The sequence below is a fragment of the Diadema setosum genome, chromosome 1, assembly GCF_964275005.1.
Source record: "Diadema setosum chromosome 1, eeDiaSeto1, whole genome shotgun sequence".
NCBI classification, from domain to species: domain Eukaryota; kingdom Metazoa; phylum Echinodermata; class Echinoidea; order Diadematoida; family Diadematidae; genus Diadema; species Diadema setosum.
Window position 1 is genome coordinate 13373758 of NC_092685.1, and position 14007 is coordinate 13387764.

General features: G+C 38.6%; 1 protein-coding gene across 1 annotated transcript in view; it reads right to left on the bottom strand.

Moving 5' to 3' along the window:
* Positions 1–328: 328 nt before the first annotated feature.
* The window catches only part of LOC140227148 (sushi domain-containing protein 4-like), a 454815-nt gene continuing 441136 nt past the window's right edge, over positions 329–14007 (bottom strand). The window contains exons 5-7 of the mRNA XM_072307584.1: positions 9396–9596; positions 3376–3561; positions 329–1283 (exon numbers count right to left, since the gene is read on the bottom strand). Of these exons, the coding sequence (XP_072163685.1) occupies positions 574–1283; positions 3376–3561; positions 9396–9596 (1097 nt within the window). The 3' untranslated portion in view covers positions 329–573. The remainder of the gene's footprint in view (positions 1284–3375; positions 3562–9395; positions 9597–14007) is intronic.

The window sequence follows — 14007 nt, forward strand, 5'->3', positions numbered from 1 at the left end:
TGAACTCTTATTTTACTATGTAAGTTATGTTGAATTTGGCCATAGGACTATGGTACATAAAGTTAAAACAATTTTTGTTTTGAACTGGACAGAATTTAGTACAATATGTATAAACAATGACTTCATACAGGCAAATATTGCATCACAGAAAATCACTCACTTAATATCACAATGTAAATCAGTGTTGAGCTCCCGAAATTCTAGGAATTTCTCAACTATAGGTCTATACATCAGCCTCTTACAGAGAGTGTAATAATGATTTATAACACCCACCTGAAGTCTAAATAACATAGATAACATACTTTTAAGTGCAGTACAATAAACACAACATCTCACTCATAGTACAAGCTGCTTACAAAAAACAATAACCTCGATGTTAAGCCATCATTGAGGTGCAACTACTCTGTGGAAAAAGAAATATATATGTGGAAATGCTAACATATATTTTGGTATATTATGTTCAGGTAGTCATTCCATCCACAGTTGATACACAATAACATATTCCTTGTCTCATACAAAACTGACTTTTAAATAGCCTCAAGTGTGTGTGTGTGTGTGTGTTTGTGTGTATTGCTATTCAGCCCCATTATCACACACAGATTCTTGATTGTCAGTACTGTTGCTAACATGTGCACCACCATCCCCCTGAACCTCGGCTCTTCTGGGGGAAACCTCTGCATAGAGATCATTGCCAACGTGGCTGTGCAGAACCCCACTGTCGGGTTCGGGCACCTCCTCCAGATCCGACGCTGGGGCTGGCTCACTCTGATACGGGGGTGGTGGCGCTGTTGCAGCTGGCATGGTCTCCAGTAGGGGCGAGGTATCCGTCTCAGTACTGGCGGAACTACGTGAACCTCTGGTGCGTCGGCTCCTTGTGGCACGTCCTTGAGTTGGTGGTGGCAACGGTGGAAGGGGTCTCCCCTGTACTGCAGACCTGCTCTCTTGATCCGTACTTTCGGAGCTGGCCGCATCCTCTGTCGATGCTCTTCTAGGGCGAACCGTCACGACCGGCGCCATGGCCTCGTCGTAGGTCGGCAAGACCACGTCGATATTGTCGGACACGGCCAAGAGGGCGTCGGAGTCGTGGCGAATTCTTGCAAGGCGAGCCTGGAGGACAGTGGGGTAGCAGCGGCGTCCGTGGTGCCGCTGGCCGCAGCACTGCCGACTCGTCAAGATGACGGTTATAACCAGGACACCAAGGATGGAACCGGTGGTGGCTGTGACAATTGTCAGGGTCTCTGTGTTGAACATGTTAGTTCCGTGGATGGTTGGGTCAGTTGTTGCTGTGTGAGAGAAAAAGCATCAGTAAAAGTGATACCAGCTTTTCATGAGCTTTCACCTAGCAATCTGGCAAAATTTATGCAAATTTGTGCACAAAAGAAAATTGCAGAGAAAGGATTTGAAGCCATGTGGCACCACAGAAGATCAATTGAAACCTGAGTGATGTCAGTGTTAACACATTCCATACTGAATTCTGAAATGCCCATAGACTTAACATGCAGGCCACCAGGTTGCCATAGGGAATGGGTTAATGTAAATGTCTACATCAATTCACATGGCTTCCTATTGGCCATTACAAACAGACATGAAGATCATGTGACTGTGATGTCTCCTGATTCAATTTTTCCCTTAAAAGTCAGATGAGGAGTGTCAAATACCTCAAATAAAATTTCAGCTAATGCGATGACTTTGAGACATAAAATGTCTCATTTTGCACAAAGTTTAACAGATGCTTCAAAGTTGCTTTTATTTCATTGTGTCAATGAAAATAACTGTCTTGTTAACCCATTCCTTCCACCATTTTCTGAGTGCCTGTAATGCCATAAAACAAGATTCTTTTTGCCCACCAACAGAGAATGGACATGCTGGTAATCCACCTGTGCGAAAGCAGTCAAGCAGTGCATGTATCCCCTTTCCATGGTCAACTACATGTGCCATTGAACAATGGAAATAACGATCAGGTGTGAGGTATGAATAGAGCGTGTGCTGATGGGCTCACAGCCTCTTTTGTTCTACACAAAACCAGGCACCTGAATGGGATGACTGGGGTCAGCAAACACAAAAATCTAATGAGCTCAGCTTTGATTGCTATGCAAATGTTCATACGAGTTTTATAGAAGAACAAGCGCAAACTAAATTTGAAAAAAAGTAAATAATACTGTGAAATATGCAATTTTCCAACAGAAAGAGAACAAATACTGATAGAATAAACTCTTATCTTTTTATCAAACCCATTCATCTGGTCATTATGAACCCGAAGAAACATAAAAATGAAAGCAAGCACTTGTGTCTTCATCTTGGGAACCAGGTTCCCGTATATCAGTTGCTCCAACAGGAACCTGGTATACCAGGTTCCCGTAACGAACGGGTTAAAAGATGATGTCTAGAAACAAAAGAGCATTTAATAATTGAGATTCAGCTTTAGTGGTGTAGTGAACAAAAATGTTACGACGCCAAATAGAGCTTACAACTAGAGCTTGCTGAAAACCAAGAAATTCAATGAGAAAAATAAAATTGCAAAGGCAGCAATATATCATAGAACAGCCTAATGACACATTTTTTATTTTTAAAGTTGAAAATACCTCAGTAAAATGTCCCACATACCATGTTTCTCATTTTGTGGAGCAATTGAATAATAAAACACAAATATTACTCAAATATACTCAGCATTCTTTGAGGCATCTCTGTCCCCTCCTACAACATGCTGAAATGATGAAATCATGCAGTGATCAACTTCCATCATGTTTTATCTCTTTGTGTTCATGCATCAAAATACAATCTTTAGCAACCATTCATCAGTTATGCATGGGCTGAAACAACAACTTCATTCTACAAAAAGAGTGAAATGATTTATCACTGTGAATACAAAACACAGACCAATACCCCTTTCAGCAACTTGTGCAGTTTTGGCCAGCTCCTGGTCCAAGCTAAATTGGTCCGCACCAAGCATTAAAAATTGTGTTCAGTATAATGGAAGAGCCGCGCTTCTTTTACAATGACCCATTCATGAACTCGGCCACGTAAGGGAAAACTACCATGGTAACTGAACATGTGCTCCGGCTGAGGCACGAACAGGTAACTGTGACCATTGACTGTGCAAAGAATTTTGGCCCGAGCTGCTACCATTCATAAACTCTTCGGTCGGCACCAGGCCCAAGCCTGGCCTGTACCTGGTGCTAGGCTGCAGAAGCGCCAAAATAGTCTGTGACTGGTGCGGGCCACTCTGGCCCGACCCATTCATAAACTTGAAATTTACGACTTAGCTCGGGCCTGGCCCGAGCCAGGAGGGTTACTGAAAGGGGTACAATCCATCCACTGATATGAGCATAAGGTGACCAAATGGAGGTACTCTCTACACTCTGAGAGTAAACTAACCTCTCACACAAGATGGCTGAACTCCAGACCATGTTCCATCAGCTTGGCACGTCCTCTCGTCATCGCCGATCAGCTGGTAGCCTTCGTCGCAGTAAAAGCTCACTCGCACCCCGGCACTGAAGATGCTCTGGCAGCAGCGCTTGGAGTGGTCTGGCTTGCCTGGATCCTCACAGAGCTGCTCCTTGACTGAGGGTGGCAGATCAGAGAAGGGAGGCGTGAATGATAACTGATCCCAATGGCAATTCAACACCATATTCATATTGGCTCTGATGATTAGAGTATGACCAGGTGGACATATACAGTAAATGTTTCATCAAAATCAGAATACAACAAGAAAGTAATGGAATCTAGCACTGAACATGTTTTCACAAAGCAGCAATGTTAACTCTTTATGTGCCTTGGCACTAGCTCAACTTGCCAGCATTCAGTAATACATCGAAACCTGACGAAGTTGTAAAGTTAGTGCAATCAGTCTGGTGCAGCATTATGTAGTTCAGTCCATCAAAAGGGTAATGGTGACTTCTGAATGGGAAGGAGAGTTAAGTATCTCTTTTTCATTGACGAGTCATTTCCATGCACTGGTGCCGACCAGCAAAGAAAGGGGTGCACGTCACACGTTCAACACCCACGAATCTTACAGCCCACAGTTCATGCAGCCCATGAGTCATACAGCCCACAACTTATTCAGCCCAAGAGTCATACAGCTCATGAGTTCGACACTAAGCAAACAAGGCCCATGAGACTAGCACATTAAGCCCTGTGATATAATGTCAAACTTGTGGGTTGTTTTTACGTAGTGTCGAACTCATGGGCCTTATTTGCCTAGTGTCAAACTCATGGGATGCATGACTTGTGGGCTGTATGACTCGGGGACCTTTTTTCAATGTCAAACTCGTGGGCCATATGACTCGTAAATGTTGGGATCGTGGGATGACCCCGAAGAACACACTCCAACAGGCATGCCAATCAGCAAACAAAGTACATTGACCTGGTGAAGACTACTCCCAAGTATGCTTGAGCAGGTATCTAAGGGTGAAGCCACATATGCGACTTGGAGGAGGCGATGATGTTGTTCCCTCACAAATCTACCAAAGACTACAAACTGTTCATAAATCTCCAGAAAATGTCCCTTCTTTTGACCAAGCAACCCTGACTTTAAGTGGAAAAGGGATTATAGAATACCGGTATTGCTTGTTATTTGTCAAAAATTTTTTTGTAGAAAAAATGGGAGAATTGAGAGGTGATGACATCATCTAATTCAAAGTAGTTGTGACAAATATCACTATTCAGTGAAATCATGCTACAAAAATTCCATAATTCCCTCTTTATAGGTACTTTAGAAACTTTTTCTGTCCATCTGATTTTACCATATTATTCAATAAAGAACACTATAATGACACAAAATTGCATGTTCGTCAAAAAAAAAAAAAAAAAAAAAAAGGACGAGAGAATTGACATGCAGAGATATACATTATAATTATATTAGTGCACAACAATCTGATGAGGAATTGCCAACAATATATTTGTGACAAATTTCCTAAAGCACTCTTGAAACTTATCTGAAAGTGCCTGTTCAAAATGTCAACAAGAAGTACAGTGCTGTCTGATTTTTCAGACAGTAATTTTGCATCAGGGAAGCCATATTACTGCTTCCCTGTTCATTGCTACTTGACAGATTACTGCTTGCATTAAGATATGACATAATGAAGAGGATACATTTTGTGAACACGAGGACAAAACCTCTCGTTTATGTAATCTGAAGCTACACATTTTATCTCTTTGATGTCGTTACAATGTCCATCATATCTTAATTGTCACTGAAAGGAACTGATACAATCTATGAGGCATTTCTTGTAAGCATTTATACAAGGGTCATAAAACTCAGTTTGAACATTCTGTATTTTCCTAAGCAATAGAGTTGAAACCATCCTTTACCCCTTTGCTCTGTTCACTTTTTTTTTTCCTGTAAGCTACCATAGGCAGGGCATTATTCTAAGGCTTATATTAATGATATTCATCATGCTGATGTAAAGATTTATAGGGAATGTGTACAGTGAACAAATCAAATCAGACCAACTCTAAGTCAATGCAAGCATATGTCTTTTCTTTTGTTTCTTCTTTCTTCTTTTTTTCCCCCTGTCAAATATTGCACTACGAGAAAGCAAATGAGGATTACGCATTACAGAAGTACATAAAACAAATAATGATCACTTCAAGCGTACCTCCATACTAGAATTGATGCAAAGATTAAGTGGTATAAAGCTTTACTTGGGAGCTTTGAAACTGCATTAATCACTCCCAAGCAAATATTACGACATATGCTTTGGAGTTGCATGACGAAAACAACGTAGATGGATTGGACGGATGGTTACTCGATTTTTTCCCCCTGCATTTCCTTTTCTTTTTCTTTTTCTTTTTTAACTTTTGCAAAATAGGTTGGAGAGGCTAGCATACTGGTGTCAGAGGAAGATGAAAGTGTATTTATTCTCCATATTTGAAGGATGGACTGTCATGGAGTTATTCCGTTGATTCATCGCCACACACAGACTTGGAAAATATCCATCGATTACAAACATGTATCTTCTTTCTACATCGTCACAGCCACAAAAAGAAGCACAAACACCCCAGATATATAGGAACAAACATTAAAAAAAAAAAAGACCCAGGAGAAATTGATGATTCATGAAAGTTGCAAGATATGAACCTCTATAACCCCAATCCATACATTTTCACAAGTTGCATTTCATCGAACATAAAAACTTTGTAATGCATAAATTAAGTTCACAACAAATACAAACACTCTATACTTATGACTAAACGACACATTACTGCATATGCCAGTGTGTATTGGTTTGAGATTTAACAAGCTTACTTATGAATTAATGCCAATACAAATGAAATTAGCTTCTGATTAAAGCTGGTTTAGATCTGCATCTTCTCACAATGTTCTTCATCACTGAAAGCTGGATAATATATCTATAACTTGTTGATGATTATCAGCTTCTGGTAAGTACTACAGCAGATATGGCTTTTGGATGTATAGTTTTAGCAAGTGTGATATTGCAAAGGTAACAACTGTGTCTAGATGGATAGACAAAATGAAAGTAAAGATGGAAAAACTGTCGTAAACTGCTATTGACAGGAGGGGAAACTATAACTATCTAGTGAAATTTAAGAGGATACTTTGATAGCAGTTGATGTGCCCAAATGGTCATAAAACACATTTTAACATGCAGGTTCAAATGATGGAGAAAGGTAGATAATGATAAAGTTAATACTATCACTTAACAAAATGGTGAGATTATTCATTGCTAACTCACAGGTACAAACTAATCCATGAGTATAATGGATAATCAAAATCTGGCAAAACTTTTATATGATATATTTATTCGCTAGCACACAAGCCAACAAATACAAGAGAGAAAAGACAGAAACTAGAGGAATTTGACTGCCATGCAGTCAACTGGGGTGACGCTGTTTTCTATGCAAATAATACAAATGTGCCTTAGATGTACATTACTCTTTATTTACACTTTGAAAAAGTTCATTCAGTTCGACCACAACTTAGGATTGACCTTAAACCTTCTCTGCAGGAAGGAAGTTATTTCTGATTGTTTCAATCAATTACATTATTGGACTTACCCCAAATGGGACTTGAGGTCATTTTAGGGCATTGTAACTTAATTCTTGTGTTGTTAAACTTTCATCACCTGTCATTTCAGGTAACTAATTGATCATTACCTACAAACTAAAGGACGATCCCTGTCACTGTGTGAGCTGGCTGTTTCTATGCGTGCCGCATACCCGAGTTTCGTGACAGAGGGCAAATTCCCATAGGTTAACACATGAACATAGAGGACGATCCCTGTGCCTAGGTGTGAGTTGGCTGTTATACGCGTGCTGCGTACCTGAACTGTGTATAGGGATTTAGCACGCAGTGTGGTGTAGAGCTCAAGCTAGCGCTAAGTGGAATACCGTGAATCGGGAATACAAATTTTAAAAAGTTTACATTGTAATTCATTTTACTGCTCAAGATGCCTGAAATTGGTAATAATAATGATATGGACTGTCTGCTTTCGGGGGATACAATATTGATTGCCCTCACTAGAATTGTATTGGCCGAGTCAAAGATGAGGGCAATGCAATTCTAGTTCAGGCAATAATTGTTGTGTCCCCCTCAAGGCCAGTCCATATTATATCAATATTTACAAGAATAAAAAACACTTGATATCAATGTGATAATCATTGAATAACAAAATCTGTTCTTCACACATACATACACATACTGGACTTAACACACAAAACATAAACAGACACATACACATACTAACACAAAACAGACAGACACAAACACACACACACACACACACACACACACATAAAACTTGCAGCTTCATTTGTTCTGTCCAACCGGAAGGATGTAAACCATTGGTTCTGGAAGAAGAATTATGAATGATTTTCTAGGCATTCCCTAAATTGTGAAAACCTTCGGTTCAGAGCACATGAGATTGATGGGAATAATACATCTCACACATTTCTGCCCACAATGCCATAATTGCAAATGATACAAATGGTGTAAGTCCCATTGACATGACATTTCTTATTCATGCCTAAATCAGGCCATGTGTTCACACAATTCCACTTTTGATATCAAGTGATTTCCTTTTCATGCCTTTGGGGAAACTCCTGTTGATATGATATTAACAATAAAACACACACTGTATATATTGATTTCATCACAGCCAATTCAAATTCAAATATTAATCTTTAAGGCAACATTTATCCCAAGCATTTGTGATACTTTGTAAGTTATAAACAAAGACTACCATCAGTCAAAATTCCTTTATTTTCTGGCTGGGAAGAATTACAATTCAATATATAACATATTATGTCACCCAGATCTAGCATTTTTCAATGATACACTATTACAGCAAAATCAACATCCCTCTAACCAGTGCTTGATGCATGGAAAACAATCTAATGATGACATTTCGAGGTTTCTACTGGCCAGATCATATGGACGATATCTGAGCAATCAGCATGCAAGCAGGGGTTGAATTATGATTGATAGCTCACTATATTTACAGAAGTGGCCTGCCTTGTACGAGTATGGGTTTTGTGTAACTTCCTCGATGGGAATTAAAATCTCTTACGTTCATCCCTTGGCATAGGCCTGTGAGTATGAGTGATTGCCAGCCTACTAAAACCTGAGTGAAATACAACAGCATTGCAATTAGCAAAAAATAGAAAATAGAAATAAAACGAAAGAAAGTTGCTGGAGAGTATCATCATAATTCATGCTGATATGTTTGTTGCATGCCTACAGAGGGCTGCGCGTAAGAAGACACTGGCCTACATGTTTGAGGGCCAACGATTACTGACTTTAGCCAATTTGAGATTTCGATCTTAGATGCTCATTTTCATTAACCCAATGAGGATGATCAAAAAAAAAAAAAATCCAAAAAAAAAACAAACCACATCTGGCCACCAAATTTCCAAAAAGTTTATCTTTTTGTGGCCCAATACGGCAATATTTCCTTTTATTTTCGGCCACAAAATTTCAGATTCACAGATTTTAGTGGCCCGAATAGACCATCAGAGAAAGAAGGTACTATAAGTACATATATATAAGATTTCATGAGGTTTATATTTTGTGAATTGGGTGCTATTCATGAACTTAGAAAGACATGAAAATATAAACTCTGAACATGACATGCGGGCATACATTTCTCCATTTAGTACTGTGCTCCACAACAGCGAAATTTAATCACTTGCGAAAATGTCCTGATTCGCGAAAAAATTAGACTTGCTAAATACATGGTGTATACAGTAGTGCCAAAACTCTGATATGTCTATACATTGTGTATACATTTAATCATTTATTTTTTTTTTTCTGTTGTCCTGCTGCGGATAATCAACTATCTTCTAAGCAAATCTTAGCATTGCACAGAAAGTATGCAAGACCCTTTAATAATGCGTCTACTAAATTGGACCCGTATCCATTAATGATGTGCACGTACCACACTCTGGTATCTTGCCCACCCACTGCCCGCTCTGGCACTGTCGGGTGGAGGTGGCACCGTGTGCGACGAAGCCGGGGTCACACTGGTAGTGCAGCGTGGTACCTGGAAGGTACCAGCCTGTGCTGTCAGACATCTGGCCCTCCACCGAATAGTGGCTGTTGGGTACATCCGAGTCTGGTGGAAGCTGACAATCCATTCCTGCCAAATTAAAACACACACAAAAAAAGGAGAAAAAATATAACTTTAAATTTTCAACGACAAAAACCTAGCAAATCATATTGTAAAATGGGCTTTATCAAAATATCACAGAGACAGGGTCGGGGGGAGTGGGGATATTTGACATTTGTTCAAGTGAGAGTTGAAAAAATATGCGATACATTTATTACAGGAAAAAGAAATCAGTATATATTAAATTGTTGACACAAAGAGTGTCATCTGCTGACCATGATGGTATTCTAAGCTATGACAAAAATAAGGATATTTACAAGCAATATATATTTTGACAATTGAGAGCATGATGCAAAATAAGCAAAACCAAAATGAATTTTTGCAATCATGTATGATGGGAATAACAGTAATATCAATGTGTAATTCATTACTAGAATATTTCCAATGTTTTAATTTCCCATGGCTTGGTGCAATCATCATACTACTTGCAGGCCTTTTTTCTGACCAGCACTCAGTAAGCATGATGTTTTACTGGCTGCCCTGGTGCAGAAAAAGAGAGAGGCTGGCTTTAAAAGTGGCTTCAGATTACCCCAGTGACCATTACATTATTAGGTGGATTTGCCACCCTAGCTTCTCTTTCCAATTCCTTTGCCTTTTAATTCCCCAACATTCTTCTTTGGTTACCATTTTGTATCTGCCCAACATTGAAAGGAAAGTGCACAATATGAAAAGATTACAGGTGTGTGTGTATGTGTGTGTGTGTGTGTGTTTGTTTTTTGTTGTGCAGCCTGTCCTGTAATTACTAAATTAGCATGAGTTAGCAATTATGAGAATGCTCCTACTCTATTTCCCTTATTCATTTCCAGCAGGAGTCATAAGGATTACAAATAAAAGTGGATTTTCTAGCTGTCCAGAGTCAAGCCAATATAAGCCACATTGAAGCAGCTGTCAACACACAACATTAATTCCAAAACAAAAACTCTGTCACCTCCCCACCCCCCCCCCCTCATAAGAAAGATGACGTCTGCTCGAGGCAAAATGATGAGCACAAACAATGGCGGCCACAACAAACTGAAAGCATTGATTCGCCATGAAACTGCGGGATCTGTAAATGCGACAAATTCCCTCTCATGTTTCCAGAAATGGAGATGGCACAAGGGACAGAAATCGATTGGAGTCTGGAGTTAGGATGGGAGGAATTGATGCCATCCATGTCTCTATCTGGCCTTCTTCGGATCTATGTTTGGTGGAGGTGCTCAAAATATTACATACTCGAAGATTGCACGATTTGACATGAACATCTCAACAATCTTGATCACTTTCCTTCTGACGGGCAAAGGACAAATCTAGGTCTCCCTATTTGTCGAGACTGTTGCCTCATTTCAGATTAACAGTTGTAAATTGTGCCAAAATTGAATCTACCAATGCCATTTGATTATGATGTCTTTCTTGCATGTTAGATGAGGTCATTTCTTTAACAAATCACAAGAAAAGTACTCAGCGTATGCACTATTCTTTCAATTATCCCAACTACTGACAAGATATTTTACATACAGAAACGCCCTATTTTGTTTGGAGACATTCTGCTTTACTGATGATTAAGAGTAATGCTATCAGACTGGATTTGACTCAAACAGAATGTCTTGTTGACAAATTTAATATCACCTCGTATATTGATTACATTCTATTCAAACTGAGGAATGACGTGCATGATTATAAAAACAAATTTGTCTTTTGGGAGGTTATCCATAAGAGAAAAATCTTTGTCTGATTTTTCCCAATCAATGAAATGCATCAGCTGAGCACACGGTAGGGGTATAACAGTGATGTTCTGAGAGACATGATATCCCCCCTTTTAGTTTACACACAAAGAAAATAACTTTGACTGCATTGCATGACACTTTATAATCTGCCTTATTCATAGTAAGCAATTTTGGGTATGTTATTCATTACCTGTTTGATTTTTAAATGCCAATACCAAGTAGGTTGTGGAAAACCCCACATTATGCCTTCTGCAATCTTGCACATACAGCAGACTCACATTATGAAGAACACCAGTATGTCAAACTCTCACTATGACAAAGTAATTTTAAAGATTACTGTTTCTTTCATGCTAAATTTTTCTTTTAATGTTGATACACATGTATAGCAAAAAGTCACAATAACAAAGTGATTTCTAATCGTCCTAAGAAGTTCACTGTGATGAGAATCCATTGTCCTGCAAACTTTAGGAATACAGTACAAATTTATCTCTCTTGTTAAATACCAAATGCTATGGCAAAAAAAGTGTACAAACTGATTAACAGATGCAATGAGTTTTTACATTGATACAAATCATGGTGAAAAAATATCCATCAGTAATTCTGACCACTGCACACTAACTAAGTAGCAAAATTCTTGCTTCTATGAAAAGGTATGAAAAGGTATGAAAAGGTACTTTTTATTGGGTAACATCCATAGCAGCCTGGAGGCTGAATTGCAGACAATCAATTCAATTCAATTCAAATGATTTTATTTCCATATAAAGTATAACAAAGCAATATACATAATGCTTACATGAGTATATAATATTGTAAGGAACTTTGAATCACATAAGCTTCAACAAAACATGGATACAATATCATAATAATATCAACTTTGGTTTTTAGGTACATATAAACAAATAAGTAATACAATCCCATTTTGTAACTCTATATGGAAAAGAGGAATTCACAAGAGAATAATAGCTTGGAAATTTTGTGAATTACTCTAGAGATGAGGGCATCTCAAGATCCGTCAAGTACTCCATGTATGAAAAATTTTGATATCATGACGTCAGGCAAAACAAACAGAAAGAAAGGACTATGACAAGGACAAGAACGAAAGCAGGGACGGAACAGGCAGGAAAACAAACTAAAGATATAGGCATAACAAAGAAAGGGAGAGAAACAAAAACAAGTGTCTACAATCCGGTTTTCTGGAAAGGTCACCAAGGCACGAATCTACATGAATCAGTATGAAAACATTGAATATATACAAAAGCAAAAACAAAAAATGCATGGAGTAAAAAAAAGAAGAGGAAAAACAATTATATAAATCTTAAATATTGCACAATGAAATGACCTTTATAAAAAAATGATAATGCCATAAACCACCACACAAGCATATATATTCCACTGTATAACTTACAATGCTTGATTATACTTCTTAAAACATATAAAGAACAAACAAATCAAATCAAATCAAATCAAGTACTGAAATCGGATGCATAACAAATATTGCTCATTGTATATCCTATAGTGCACATAATGTCCATAAAGTTGTAGGACCTAGTGTATAGTTGTAGGAGAGAGAGGGAGAGAGAGAGAGAGAGGGAGAGTGTGTGCCTGTGTGTGTGTGTGTGTGAAAGAGGGGAGAGGGAGAGGGAGAGAGAGGGAGAGAGAGAGAGAGAGAGAGAGAGAAAGAGGTTTCATAGCGAGGTTCGACACTAAATTGAGACCTGAAACAAACAAACTTCTGAATGAGATTCAGAATTGTATGCCTATCGGTAATTATTACATTAGGAGAAACTACTATACAACAATACACTGCTTTATTCATATTATAGTTCAAATTTCAAGAATATGAATACATATGTAACCAATTATCACAAAAATATAATTAAAAATTTACTAACAGTTTGTGGTCACTGAAGAGTAAGCATCTCCCCTGCATATGATTTAGCTTGTGGAGCAATACATGGGCATTACGCATCACTTCTACCTCTGCTCTTATCAACACTTGCTCGCTAACATGTAACCCACTTGCAGCTTGAAGATCAGCTCACTTTGGAAAGTGAGGCAGAGCATGCGAGGCATAATGCCCATATATTGCTCCACAGACGCATAATGAATCTGTGCATATCAAGTTCCATCTCACATATATACATTTTGCATGTGAGTTCACATAAATTGTGATGATATCAAAGATGCCTTGATGTTCTGACTGCTCCAGTTGTCTTCATCAAGAGTGTGGTTTCTGACTTTAAGAATCTTAATTGGAAAAAAAAAGTTCAGCCTGTGATGATTGCAGCACTAATAACCCAACTGACAAAAATAATCTCTGGAATAAAAAAAAAAAAAAAAACCCAACAATCCCACTCACACTTTCATCTTGTAAATGGAATGTCCCGGATCTTGCAATTTCCAGTCAAGAGGTGAAAACGTCACCATTGACCGTGAACTCAGACAGACATGACCATGCACAAAAGATGAAAAAAGAAAAAAAAAAAAGAGATGCCAAAGGCATGGAATGGACAGAGCCAAGTTGAGTTGTCACAAGCATCTTGACAACCAAGTACTGACTACGTGGGGCCCCCATAGTGTCTTCCGGATACAGAAAGTCAGATCAGTCAGATAAACTTTGAGTGAGGGATAAGCTTTTTCCAAGAACAAGAAAAGAAGTCTTCGACAAACAGCTCTCC